The sequence below is a fragment of the Bubalus bubalis genome, chromosome 7 (assembly GCF_019923935.1).
Source record: "Bubalus bubalis isolate 160015118507 breed Murrah chromosome 7, NDDB_SH_1, whole genome shotgun sequence".
Lineage (NCBI taxonomy): Eukaryota > Metazoa > Chordata > Mammalia > Artiodactyla > Bovidae > Bubalus > Bubalus bubalis.
Genome location: NC_059163.1, coordinates 59,958,389 through 59,972,495, shown reverse-complemented (window position 1 = coordinate 59,972,495; position 14,107 = coordinate 59,958,389). Strand labels below are relative to the sequence as shown.

Genomic DNA, 14,107 nt, shown 5'->3' with positions numbered 1-14,107 from the left:
TTGTGTCAGTGTGTACAGTACCTGTATTGCTGAGGAAAATAATCACCAATAAGAGCCTGATCATGAATCATCTAAAAACATTTAGTAGGTTTTCTTGGGATGACAGGGGTGCAGAACCTTATTATTAAATGCAAAAGCAAGATTTGACAAAAACCAGCCAGAAGTTCACTAGAGAGAATCATTCTATTCTATTTTTTTTTTTTTGCAGCTGGGAGAGACTCTTGCAGTTGATTAAGGGTTCAGGCTGAATTGCATGCTCTTTGGGAAAGAAATTAGAGGAACATATGCAAGGAGTTTTTTCCCATGGTTAAGGCTTTTTATTGGCTTTGGAATGCATGGATCAAATATTATTACTATTCTTGGAGCATTACATCCAAGAAAGAATCAAACTCTGTTGTCTGAATCTACTTCACTTGTTGACCATTGGAGGCTGAATTGTGCTTTCCTCAAAGTTAAACAGCTGATTTTCAGTGGTGCTGGGACTGAAATGCAAGGTCTCTCTCATGGGCCCACAGTCCTCTGCAGCACCCTTTGCAAGGCCATTTCCCCCAGTTATGCATGATGGAGCAGCCTGATGCTGGAGAGTAGGGCGACTCACCACAACTGTGGGTTTTGGTCAGCACTATATTGCTTTTGGAATGAGCCATATACTTAATGTTGCAGATACTTGTTGTTCAGTTGCTAAGTCCTTTCTGACACTTTGTGAGCCCATGAGCTGCAGCATGCCAGGCTTCCCTGTCCTTCACTATCTCCCTGAGTTTGCGCAAACTATGTCCTTTGAGTCAGTGATGCCATCCAGCCATCCCATCCTCTGTCATCCCTGTCTCCTTCTGCCCTCAGTCCTTCCCAGCATCAGGGTCTTTTCCACTGAGTCAGCTCTTCACATCAGATGGCCAAAGTATTGGAGCTTCAGCTTCAGCATCAGTCCTTCCAGTGATTATTCAGGGTTGCTTTCCATTAGGATTGACTGGTTTTATCTCCTTGCAGTCCAAGGGACTCTCAAGAGTTTTCTCCAACACCACAGTTTGAAAACATCAATCCTTCAGTGCTCAGCCTTCTTTATGGTCCAACTCTTACATCCATACATGACTGCTGGAAAAACCATAGCTTTGACTGTATGGACCTTTGTCAGCAAAGTGATGTCTTTGCTTTTTAATACACTGTCTAGGTTTGTTACAGCTATTCCTCCAAGGGGCAAGCGTCTTTTAATTTTGTGGCTGCAGTCACTGTCTGCATTGATTTTGGAGCCCAAGAAAATGAAATCTAACTCCACATTTTCCCCATCTATTTGCCATGAAGTGATAGGACTGGATACCATGTTCTTAGTTTTTTGAATGTTGAGTTTTAAGCCAACTTTTTCATTATCCTCTTTCACCTTTATCAAGACGTTCTTTAGTTCTTCTTCACTTTCTGCTATTGAAGTGGTATCATCTGCATATCTGAAGTTATTGATATTTCTCCCTGCAATCTTGATTCCAGCTTGTGCTTCATCCAGTCCAGCATTTCTCATGATGTACTCTTCATGGAAGTTAAATTGGCAGGGTGACAGTATACAGCCTTGACATACTCCTTTCCCAGTTTGGAACCAGTCTGTTGTTCCATGTCCAGTGCTAACTGTTGCTTCTTGTTCTGCTTACAGGTTTCTCAGGAGGCAGGTAATGTGGTCTCATATTCCAATCTCATTAAGAATCTTCCATAGTTTGTTCTTTTGTCCTTTCCACTGTGTGATCCACACAGTCAAAGGTTTTAGCATAGTCAGTGAAGTAGAAGAAGTTTTTTGGAATTCCCTTGCTTTCTCTATGATTCAGCAGATGTTGGCAATTTGATCTCTTTTTTCTCTGTCTTTTATAAATCCAGCTTGTACATCTGGAAGTTCTCACTTCACATACTGTTGAAGCCTAGCTTGAAGGATTTTGAACATCCTCTTGCTAGCATGTGAAATGAGTGCAATTGTACAGTAGTTTGAACATTCTTTGGCATTGCCTTTCTTTGGGATTGGGAAGAAAACTGACCTTTTCCAGTCCTGTGGCCACTGTTGAGTTTTCCAAATTTGCTGGCATAATGAGTTCAGCACTTTAACAGCACCATCCTTTAGGATTTGAAGTAACTCAGCTGGAATTCCATCACCTCCACTAGCTTTAGCTTTGTTTGTAGTAATGCTACCTAATGCCCAGGTGACTTCACTCCAGGATGTCTGACTCTGCACATCATCGTGGTTATCTGCATAATGGTAACACAGTGAAGTTTGAGTTTTAATTGAATTATAATTGAAGATATTTTTTTTAAGTTTTTTTTTTCCTGGTTAAACAAATACCACGTTTGTTATAAAAGAATTAGATAGTGTAGTTTTTCTAAAATCTCTACAAGTTTGGGTGTCATTTACTCAGCCTCCCAGCCCCTTAGCCTTCCTTCCCTTCCTAAGCTTTCAAGAGATGGCAGCAGTCAGAGGAGCATCTTATCTGTGAAGTTCAGTTCAGTTCAATTCAGTCGCTCAGTCATGTCCGACTCTTTGTGACCCCATGGACTGCAGCACACCAGGCTTCCCTGTCCATTATCAACTCCTGGAGCTTACTCAAATTCATGTCCATTGAGTCGGTGATGCCATCCAACCATCTCATCCTCTGTCATGCCCTTCTTCTCCCACCTTCGATCTTTCCCAGCATCAGGGTCTTTTCAGATGAGTCAGTTCTTCACATCAGGTGGCCAAAGTACTGGAGTTTCAGCTTCAGCATCAGTCCTTCCAATGAATAGTCAGGACTGATTTCCTTTAGAATGGACTGGTTGGATGTCCTTGCAGTCCAAGGGACTCTCAAGAGTCTTCTCCCACGCCACAGTTCAAAAGCATCAATTCTTCAGCGCTGAGGTTTCTTTGTAGTCCAACCCTCACATCCATACATGACTATTGGAAAAACCATAGGTTTGATTAGATGGACCTTTGTTAGCAAAGTAATGTCTCTGCTTTTTAGTATGCTGTCTAAAATGGTCATAACTTTTCTTTTTTTTTTTTTAATTTTATTTTATTTTTAAATTTTACATAATTGTATTAGTCATAACTTTTCTTCCAAGGAGCAAGTATCTTAATTTCATGGCTGCAGTCACCATCTGCATTGATTTTGGAGCCCCCCAAAATAAAGTCTCTCACTGTTTCCATTGTTTCCCCATCTATTTGCCATGAAGTGATGGGACCAGATGCCATGATCTTAGTTTTCTGAATGTTGGTGAAGGCCAGGGAAGCCTGGCATTGCTGTAGTCCATGCAGTCGCAAAGAGTCAGACACAACCGAGAGACTGAACACCTAAGTGTATCTCATCTCACTTAATCTTCACAGGAGCAACTCAACGAAATAGCGGTAATTCCTATTTAAAAAATAATTCAGGGTGCAAAAATCCTGTGCCCAGCACATCCTACTCTGCTGCCTTGGACAAAGTAATGAACCTGCTCAACCTCGGTCTTCTCCAGAATTAAGATTTGGGGCAGGGAGTGTGTGTTTATGGGGTCAGGGGAGAGCAGACTTATTCGAGGTGCACACTGACTTTCAGTGTTTCTGGGACTAAGAAGAACTCTTTGCCAATAAACTAAACAACTGAGATGAAATGGACAAACTTATTGAAAGATGCAATTTATCAAAATTGAAATAAGAAAAAAAAAAGTCTGAATGGCCCTATATCTGTTAAAGAGATAAAATTTGTATTAAAAATCTTTCACACAAAGAAAACTCTAGGTCCAAACAGCTCCACTGGATTCTATCAAATATTTAAGGCTCCTAATTGATACATCCCTAGAAAACAATGTGTCATTCATCACAGCAAGTTCTGCAGTGTGTTGGAGAACAGTAGAGAAAGGCGGGGGGGCTTAGGCCCACTATGCTTTCTGCTTGGGCCTTGGGTGTTGAGCCCAGTCTGCTCATTCAAAAAAAAAAACCCTGCCTCAGATTCATGTTGATGTATGGCAGAAACTAACATAAAATTGTAAAGCAATTATCTGTCAATTAATAAATAAAAATGTTGTTTTAAATATTATTGAAGAAACATTAAAAAAACCTACCTCAGAGTGTTGTTAACATTAAATGTTACTAAATATAAAGTACTGAAGACATACAGTATTTGTTTATTATTGTCATAAAGAAGACAAGTTTAGCAGCTCTGCAGAAGCCTGTATACTGGCCCCTGCTTAGCTGTGTCTCCTACCTGCTTTCCCAATAAACTCCCAGTCCAGATGGGGGATGTGCTGTGGAATGGGTGGGGGACTGACAGCATTGCCCCTGTGGTCTGAATAGGAATTCATGGTTTGGTGGGAGTAAGGCTGTCAGCTTTAGTCCTTCTTAGAATGCTCAGTTACATTTCTTTTCTTCTATTGATCCCCCCACCTCCAGTTTGGTGATTCAGGTAGAATTCTTCCTAATGGACCTGTAAGCTGAAAAAGGTAGGAAGTAGTAACTGTCTTCATATATTTGAGAAGATGCCATGTGAAAAAGGTAGATTTATTCTGTTCAGCCCCAGGCAGCAGAAACATGAGCAAGGGTAGACGTTATCAATACTTAAAGGAGGTTTGGCTCCAAGTAAGAAAGAACTGGCTTCAGCAATATGTGAACCGTGAACTTCCAGGTGTTCAAGCTGGTTTTAGAAAAGGCAGAGGAACCAGAGATCAAATTGCCAACATCTGCTGGATCATCGAAAAAGCAAGAGAGTTCCAGAAAAATATCTATTTCTGCTTTATTAACTATGCCAAAGCCTTTGACTGTGTGGACCACAATAAACTGTGGAAAATTCTGAAAGAGATGGGAATACCAGACCACCTGACCTGCCTCTTGAGAAACCTATATGCTGGTCAGGAAGCAACGGTTAAAACTGGACATGGAACAACAGACTAGTTCCAAATAGGAAAAGGAGTACGTCAAGGCTGTATATTGTCACCCCGCTTATTTAACTTGTATACAGAGTGCATCATGAGAAACGCTGGGCTGGAAGAAGCACAAGCTGGAATCTAGATTGCCGGGAGAAATATCAATAAGCTCAGATATGCAGATGACACCACCCTTATGGCAGAAAGTGAAGAGGAACTAAAAAGCCTCTTGATGAAAGTGAAAGAGGAGAGTGAAAAAGTTGGCTTAAAGCTTAACATTCAGAAAACGAAGATCATGGCATCTGGTCCCATCACTTCATGGCAAATAGATGGGGAAACAGTGGAAACAGTGTCAGACTTTATTTTTTTGGGCTCCAAAATCACTGCAGATGGTGACTGCAGCCATGAAATTAAAAGACACTTACTCCTTGGAAGGAAGGTTATGACCAACCTAGATAGCATATTGAAAAGCAGAGACATTACTTTGCCAACAAAGGTCTGTCTAGTCAAGGCTATGGTTTTTCCAGTGGCCATGTATGGGTGTGAGAGTTGGACTGTGAAGAAAGCTGAGCGCCAAAGAATTGATGCTTTTGAACTGTGGTGTTGGAGAAGACTTTTGAGAGTCCCTTGGACTGCACGGAGACCCAACCAATCCATTCTGATGGAGATCAGCCCTGGGTGTTCTTTGGAAGGAATGATACTAAAGCTGAAACTCCAGTACTTTGGCCACCTCATACAAAGTGTTGACTCATTGGAAAAGACTCTGATGCTGGGAGGGATTGGGGGCAGGAGGAGAAGGGGACGACAGAGGATGAGATGGCTGGATGGCATCACTGACTGGATGGACGTGAGTCTGAGTGAACTCCAGGAGTTGGTGATGGACAGGGAGGCCTGGCGTGCTGTGATTCATGGGGTCGCAAAGAGTCGGACATGACTGAGCGACTGAACTGAACTGAAGAAGGAACTATCCTCTGAGAGCCTCTCCTAGTTTAGGTGAAGTTTTGTTGAGATCTAATCCTGCCAGGCACTAGGAATTGTAACACACAGTTCTTGCCTTTGACATGTTTATAGTTAATAGGGTAGCTATGGAGATGGATAGGATTGGATAAGTGTAGTATATTTTAGCAGTAGAGCCAACAAAATCCATCGGGGATGAAGGAATAAGAGGAATCAGGGATGCCTCCTGGGTATATAGCTTTTTCCTTGATAAGAAAGCTGGGGTGGAGGGGAGGAGCGGACCGGTCTTCACCTTGGATCTGTTAAGCTGGCTGCAGGCGTCTCAGTGGTGGTGATAAGCAGGCAGCCTTGCTGTGAGACAGGAGACACATAGCTATAACTCACTAACGTGCTCTTAAATTGTCTGTTCTAGCCTCTGAGAATGATTTGCTGAACAAGCGCCTAAAGCTTGATTATGAAGAAATCACTCCCTGTCTTAAAGAAGTGACTACAGTGTGGGAAAAGATACTTAGCACTCCAGGAAGATCAAAAATTAAGTTTGACATGGAAAAAATGCACTCGGCTGTTGGCCAAGGTAAGCCTAACTGGGAATCGGTCCAGTTGGCCTCACCCCTCATTGATGACTGGGGAGAAGTATGGAATAAAAAAATTTTTTTTAGGTTCAATTTCAGTGGCCATCTCTCTCCTATTTATCATATCTTTACCTGATCTATTTCCAGATGTCGTCATCACAATTTCTCTTAAATTACCATTTCTCTTCTTTACGATTTCTCTTTAATTAATTAAGGAAACCAGAAGAAGAAAAAGGTACACCTAAGGGCATAGTTGCCGACAAGCTGTATAGTGATGTGATGACACAGAGTTAAATAGTAAACCAGACAGCAAGTTGTGTCTGGCTCTCCGCAGGTCACAGTGTCCAGCCCAGACTTCAGGCAGGTAGACGCGGGTTGGGATTGCGCTTCTACCAGTTACTTTGCAGAGCGATCTTAGGCAAATGGCTTAACGTCTCTGAGCCTCTCTTCACGCGTGTGTGGGAGGTGGGGGGCAGCAGCGCTGTTGTGAGGAGCCACTGCAGGTGTGTGCTGTGCTGAAGGCTGTGCAGTGTGGGGAGCCTGTGTTCAGTGTGATCTGCTGACTGGGCGCTGGTCTGGACAGTTGCTTATCCAAGGTAAGTGCAGAACTTGAGACTCGGCATCTAGAAACTTCCCCCATGATTTGACAGTGATCCTAGTGGAAAAAAGTGGTCTTGTATATTTTGTCAGTCTTATTTTTTTCCCATTGCTAATTCACTGTATTTTATCAAAGTATCAGTCTGTAAGGATTGGAACATTTAAACAGAAAAAACTGGTCCTTCATTGGAACATTTCAAAAGAAAAAACTGGAGGTAGTTTGACTTCCATTTTAGAGCTTAGAATCAATAGATTCTTCTTCAATGATTGTTAGTGTTCAAGTAACACAAAACTATTTATTTTAAAATGCGTGTTAATATCTGTGGGCAAGATGGGAAGTTTCCTGAGTCTAACCTAGTTCTAGTGCTCCTGAAGTCTTGGCAGGCTGGGCGTGAATAACCAGGTGGTTAGAATAAGGGTGGTAAATTTTATCTTCTGGCTGCGTCAGCAATTCAGTAAACCAAGTTGCACATGCATTATTTATCTCTGCAAGTAAATGGAGCAAAGCAGCTTTTCTACTATGGTCTCTCTATTAGGTATTATCTTACCTTTATCTGAGTTTTGACAGCTTAAGTTTTAGTAATAATATATGAGTTACCACTAGTTATAACTTTCCCCTTTATATGGTTAAGGAGACTTGGACCTAGAGATGTTGAGTTATGGGCCCAGGACCACAGAGTAGGTTGCATCCCAGGCTGCTAGAGTTCTCTCTACCATTGATGCTACCCAAGGTTGAACTAGGCCTCAGCCGTGCTGTCGTGGGTGCTGAGGACTCGGGTCCTGTATCGGCCACAGTGGCCTGTGGCAGTTGTCCTAATCTTTCTGGCCTATGGCTTCCAGAATGAGAGGTGTGGACCACACAGAGGATCTCACAGCTTTCTTCTAGGTCTTATATTCTTTGTGCAGCAATGGTTGCTGGAGGCTTACCATTGCACCAACTAGCCCCAGATCGCCATTTTGAGAAAAGAAACCAGAGAAAAGAATGAGTCCAGTCTTTCCCTTTGCACTGTTGACTAGATGATAGTCTTCAGGTGGCTCTACTTTTGCATAGGTAAATTGCACGGTTCTGTGACAGCAGTCCAAATGTTTGAGCCTCTTAGGAGCCTGGCACCTGGACATACAGTGGTTTTCATCATGCATTTACAAGAGGAACCAAATAGAAGTACTCTAGGTACTTGGTCAGGAAGAGCCCCTGGAGAAGGGCATGGCAACCCACTCCAGTATTCTTGCCTGGAAAATTCCATGGACAGAGGAGCCAGGTGTGCTACAGTCCATGGGGTTGCAAGAGTCAGACACGACTGAACTCAGCACAGTATCTGGAACCTACATGATGAAGCTGACGATAGAGGATTGGACAGTTTATACTGAGGTGAGCTGCCACATCACTTTCTGTGCCAGGAACTTTGTATCACTAATTGTAAAAGGATTATTACTATTCCTTTTACTAATTGTAAAAGGAAGTTGTTATTTGTCAGTTGTTCAGCTGGTTTCAACATATAAGATCTAACACCTCCAAACAGATGACCACAGTCCATCTCCTAACTCAGAGTTATTATAAAAAGAGATCAAATCAGAACTTCACCTTGAATCTTTGAGGTAGAGGCTAAGTCACTTACAAACCCTTGAAATAAAAACATGCCTTGTGTGGGTAACAAGGCCTTTCTTCTTGATGATCTAAAGACCCCTAAGTGGCAGAAGTAGAGAGATTTATAAATGTCCCAAGTTAAAGTTGGATCAGGATGGTGGGATTTTAGGGTGTCAACTTGGTATGAGGAAGAATTATAGAGAATTTTAAATAATTCAAAGTTTACTTTGGCTTTAAATGATTTCTCCAAAGGTGGCAAGGTAGAGTTTTAGAACCTGGACCACAGTTTTCTAGGAGTGGCATTGCAGAGAGGCAAAGAGACTTCCTGAGCAGCTGGCAATGTGAGATAGGTGCAGTCCCTTCTTACCTTTGCCTCAGCACTGCCACGTATAGAAACCCATTCTAGAAATTAATCAGTAAACATACATGGCAGTGGGAAGAGTGTTGACTGTGGCATCATTTAATGACCAAAAAACCCAACCACATGGCCACACCCACATCATAGTCCTTGAAAATAGCACAGTAGATTTGTATCAACTGATGTAAAAGATGTCTGAGGTCAGTTGAGTGAGAAAGGACAGCGTGGCCTCATGTGCTGCTCTGTGTCTCCGTCACTGTACGTGGCGTGTTTGCAGACACCCGAGTTGCAGGGAGGATGGCCATGTATCCTGGTTGCCCAGCATGCTCTTGCTTTTCCACCTGTCCAAGTACAGTAATTGATAGCCTTCCTCCTCTTCACTGTCAAAAGCTTCCTGCTTTGGGTGGTGAATTGTGTGTTACCTCTAGTAAGGGGTGGTTTTTCACTTTCTTCTTTATATCTCTTTATTTTCAGAAGATTGTCCCCCTCCCCCAATATAAATAATGAGCAGTAAAGGCAGTAAAAATTTAAAAGTATTTACATATGGAGGGAGGGTGGCCTCCTGCCTGCAGGCCCTGGTCCACTGCCAGGGTTCTCTCTGGGGTCAGGAGTGGAGGCAAAACCGAGCATGGGGCAGGGTGTTGAAGATCATTCTTACCAAAAACATTGGCACCAGTTTGCATGACCCTTCGTTTCTAAATCATACAATGTAAGCTTTCCCTTAAACTCCAGAGTATGTGGCACTGTCAGTGACTGCCAATGCTTGTTTCCTCCCCCAAATAAAAGTTTGATAAGATAATGGGAATGATTTAGTAATAAGGGGAAATTGGTCCTCTCATAACTTGGGATATTTCCCAGTTTGACAGGAATATTTTTGTTGAAAGCCCCACTATTAATCATTTAACATGCTGACTATTTTTCAGCCTACATTTACTTCTAATATGGTCTGAAATATGAGGTTTGTATGTGTCTATACTCACCTCTCCCCTTGAGAAACATCTGAGCAGGAAAAGTAGGGAGAAAAGAAATAGAATAATATAAAAAGCCAGATAACAGAATACATTTGTTTTCTGTTGCTGCCATAACACGTGATAACAAAATTGGTGGCTAAAACAACAGAAAGTCTGCTCTCATGTTGGAAGCCAAATGCTTGAAGCCGGCGTGGGCAGGCCGTACCCGGCCTCTTCAGGCTCCCGGTGGCCGTCAGCACTGCTTGTCTGTGGCCACAACGCTTTGTCTCTGCCTCCATGGACGTGGCACCTCCTCCTCTTGTCTTCTAAAGATATTGTCTTTGGATATAGGGACCACCTGGGTAATGATCACCCAGGATGATCTCATTTCAAGGTCTTTGCCTAACTTAATTATATCTGCAAAGACCCTTTTCCCAAATAAGGTAACACTCAGAGCTTCTGGTGATCAGGATGTAGACATAGCTTTTTGGAGGTCACCATTCAACCTGCTTCACAGGGTCATCCAGTTAACTCTTGAGATAAACATTCAGAAGGTACGATGTGGTCACAACAAGTGTGGTCATGTTTTTCTTCCACTGTGTAAAACCAAATCACTGACTATACTATTAAGTATTTCCAGGAGATGGCTGAGCAGTGCTTTCTAAAGAGTTCCTGTGGGTCTGTTATAAATGAAATTGACTCTCTGGTTAAGATCCACAAATGATGATTTTATTATTAATTGCCAGGTAGGAACATAAAATATTCTCCCCATTATCCTTGTGAGTAGCAGCTTGTCCAGCAGTGAGAACTTCAAGAGAAAATGGCGGTCACTGTCCCTGGGCTGCCACCAACCCACTGGGGCATCTCTGTTCAGCAGGGGGCCTCTGTTTCCTCCTCCTCACCATGTGGGATATCATCGCGTTCCCCACAGCAGGTTGTGGGGATGACGTGAAGTGTGTGGACCAGCGACAGCACCTGGTCACCTCCTGGGGAGGGTTAACTGCTGCTCTTTCCTGGAGTAGCACTGCTCTGAGAGACGGCTTGGCAGACTGGCGAGTAGCCTTCCTGGGTAGGTCCCTGAGGGGCAGGGAAGGCTACACGGTCCTCACATTGCTTTTGCTGGATGAAAAAACTAATCCCTGAGTCAGAGGCTCCCTTTCTCTGGAGAGCTCTCCTCTCAGGAATGAGAAGGGTTTGGTGTCTTATCCTGCTATTTTCTTGGTCTTTCCATTTCCACATCTGGGCCTTGAAACAGTGGAGTCATGAACACAAGAATTTGATTCAAAACAGTCACTTTTTCTAATGAGCCCTCATTGACTTTAAGAGAACTTCTCTTGGACAGCATTTTAGCAACACTCTGAGTATTCAGCTCAGTCACATCTAAAATATTAGGAAGAGGCTCCTAGGTAATTTTTCTTGCTTTCAGGTCCACATTGAATGCCTACCAGGGCACGTTCATGCTGACTATCCCCTGTCTAGCATCTGACCGCTTCCTCCAGCCCACCCTTGCAGAAAGATGTCCAGTCAGTATTCCAGAATCTCAGCTTTGATTCAGCTACTCCTTCCCTGGCTTCAAAGCATTTGGTGATTCCTTTCAGCTGCCACATAAAGTGCAGGTTTCCTGCTCTCAGTTTGATCTCTAGTGAAGCCCTGTCTAGCCTGACTGCCACCTGCCTGCTCCTCCCACATGTGCGCCGTGTCCTCGGAGGTCTGGGCAAACACGAGCAGTTCCCTTCCTCTGACTTGAGTTCTCTCTTCTTTCGCTCTTGAGTCTTAGCACCAGTGAAGGAATCCAGGAAACCTTCATCTCCTTCGTCCAAACTCACTTGTTTGCTTCTGTCCCTTCTCTGAGATCACGTTTTGCAGTGTCGTTTCACTTGCTTGCAGTTACTTCCTGAGGACATTGTTAACTGGTACTAGTTAGGGATTTTCATGTCTTTCATCAGTTTATTGCAGAGTTTGGCACAGTCCAAACAGAGTCCAAACATAGTACACACATACTTGGAATGTAGGAGGGTGTCGGGGAGGTAAGGGAAGAATGGCAGCAGGTGTGGAGGAAGGAAGGGACCAAATAGGACAGAATTTTGGTTGCTTTGTTTCCATTTCTGTGCCGTTAATTCACAATGGAACAAGAAGCTGAATCAGTAGAGTGAGACACACCTCATTTCATCACTTGGTTGTATTCTGTACCTGAAGTCTGTCTTTTTCCCCACCCCTCGTCTTGAAGGTGTGCCACGACACCACCGGGGTGAAATCTGGAAATTCTTGGCGGAGCAGTACCACCTGAAGCACCCGTTTCCCTGCAAACAGCAGCCCAAGGACACGCCCTACAAAGAGCTCTTAAAGCAGCTCACCTCCCAGCAGCACGCCATTCTCATCGACCTTGGTAAGCCTGCAGTCAACGTGACACGGAGATGGAAGCCGACTCACTCAGAAAACCTGAAGAGACCGTCTGAGTTATTGAGCGGTCTGCCTTTAGGTTTAGCAGTCACAATTTACTGCTAAGATTTTCAAGTAAAAAAGCCCTGAAGTCATCACAAATGTCTTCTCAGGTATAAAAACCTCTGCCTGTGCCTGGTGGCTTGTTCGCTCTGCGGCGAGGCAAGCAGCCACTGTGCAGGCCCTGGTTTCCCCCAGGCTCCAGTTCAGTGACTTGGAGGTTGATAGGAGGGGTTATAGTCAACCGAACGCACAGCCTGGAAACGCAAGTGTCAGAGCCGAGGCTGTGTTTAGTTATAGGAGCTACCCTAGTCTCTGTGGTTTACAAACAGAATTTATTAGAAAAATTTAGAAAAAAAAATCTCGAAAGCAATTTGTGAGACCCCCCACTTTACTGGGTCATCCAGTTAACTCTGAGATAAACATTCAGAGGGTAGGATGTGGTCACAGTAAGTGTGGTTGTGTATTTACCAAATCACTGACTATACTGTAAGCATTTCCAGGAGACAGCTGAGCAGTGCATCCTTCCTGCCTCTGCTTCCCCCTGGGGCCTCTGTCCCCGTGGGCAGCAGGGCTCCTGGCGAACTCCTTGGGCTCCAGGCCCAGCTGCTTCTATTGCACGTGGTCCTGCTTCTGAAACCTTTACTCTGTGTGCTGTTGCTCTGGGGCTCCCCAGGCTGGGTCAGGGGTCCCACTGAGGCCCGACTTACAGATTCCTTAGCACACCGGCCAGGGGGAGGCAGGACCTTTCCCTCCAGTTGACATGAACCGGGCTGGGCAATACTGAGGCTTCTCTATCCAACCGCACTGCAGTTCATCAGGGTCGGCTTCATAAATGTTCCCCTTCAGGCCTAAGTCTGAATGTCATCTCTGAGACTGTCCCCGAGATAGCCTATTCTCCCACCTTCAGGCTGGGTCAGGTGCCTCTGCCTTTGTCTTACCCTCTATACTCTGCTCAGCAGACATATTTAGTATTATTACAGTTACCATTATTATTAAAGTTAATACTTCGCTTTCCCTTGGATGTTGGGTGAAGTTACTTAAACTGCTTCCTTCAGTCCTCACAGTGCGATCAGGGACATGTCCTTCCTCTTGCCCTTGTGTGGAGTTGAGGACGCTGAAATGCGGAGAGGTTAGGTGACCTACCTGCCCACATAGCAGAGCTGGTGTGCCGCTGAGCGCTGGGGCTGCAGGCCTCTGCTCCTAGCCCGCACTGCGCTCAGCTAGGTGGCAGTGCCTTTTTATTGCCTTTCTCCCCAGTGGGCTGCAGGCCTCCCGCTGTGGGCTGGACTGGGGCCATTGGCCATTGTGCCCCAGCCCCTCGGACAGAGCCTATCGCATAGTAGATGCTCAGTTAAGTCTCTTGATGTTGACTGAAGCATGTTGCTGGCCTCCCAGTCTCCCGTGACCCTCACCGCAGCCTTGGGAAATTGGCCCTGAACCCTCTCTAAGAGATGAGGACAGTCTCCAGGGCACAGAGAGGTCAAGTGCTGAGCACGGTCACACAGCTGCCTGCCAGGACCTAAACCCGCTCTGGCTCTGGGCTGCAGTGGGTCCCTCCATCCCTCAGGCCCTCTGCCCAGGAGCCCCACACGCTCCAAGGAGCCCCACGCTAGCTGGGCGGAGGGTGATGCGGACGGGCCGTGATTGTAACTTGGGGACAGTGAGCATGCAAGGCCTGGGGCAGGAGCCCATCTGGCCCACTGACCCCAAGGAAGCAGTTCTGAAAATTGGCAGTAACTGTGTTTGCTAATGCGATGAGTAACAGAAAACATGACATCATATTCCTATCATGTGAAATGAAGAA

At 44.6% G+C, this 14,107-nt stretch overlaps 1 protein-coding gene across 11 annotated transcripts in view; it reads left to right on the top strand.

Moving 5' to 3' along the window:
- TBC1D1 (TBC1 domain family member 1) overlaps window positions 1-14,107 on the top strand; it is a 224,205-nt gene that overhangs the window by 177,504 nt on the left and 32,594 nt on the right. For 10 of the 11 annotated variants that reach the window (XM_006055896.4, XM_044945997.2, XM_044945999.1 and 7 more), the window contains 2 exons: window positions 6,212-6,373; window positions 12,089-12,247. In XM_006055896.4, the coding sequence (XP_006055958.4) occupies window positions 6,212-6,373; window positions 12,089-12,247 (321 nt within the window). The remainder of the gene's footprint in view (window positions 1-6,211; window positions 6,374-12,088; window positions 12,248-14,107) is intronic. The other variant, XM_044945993.1, reaches the window with a different exon arrangement.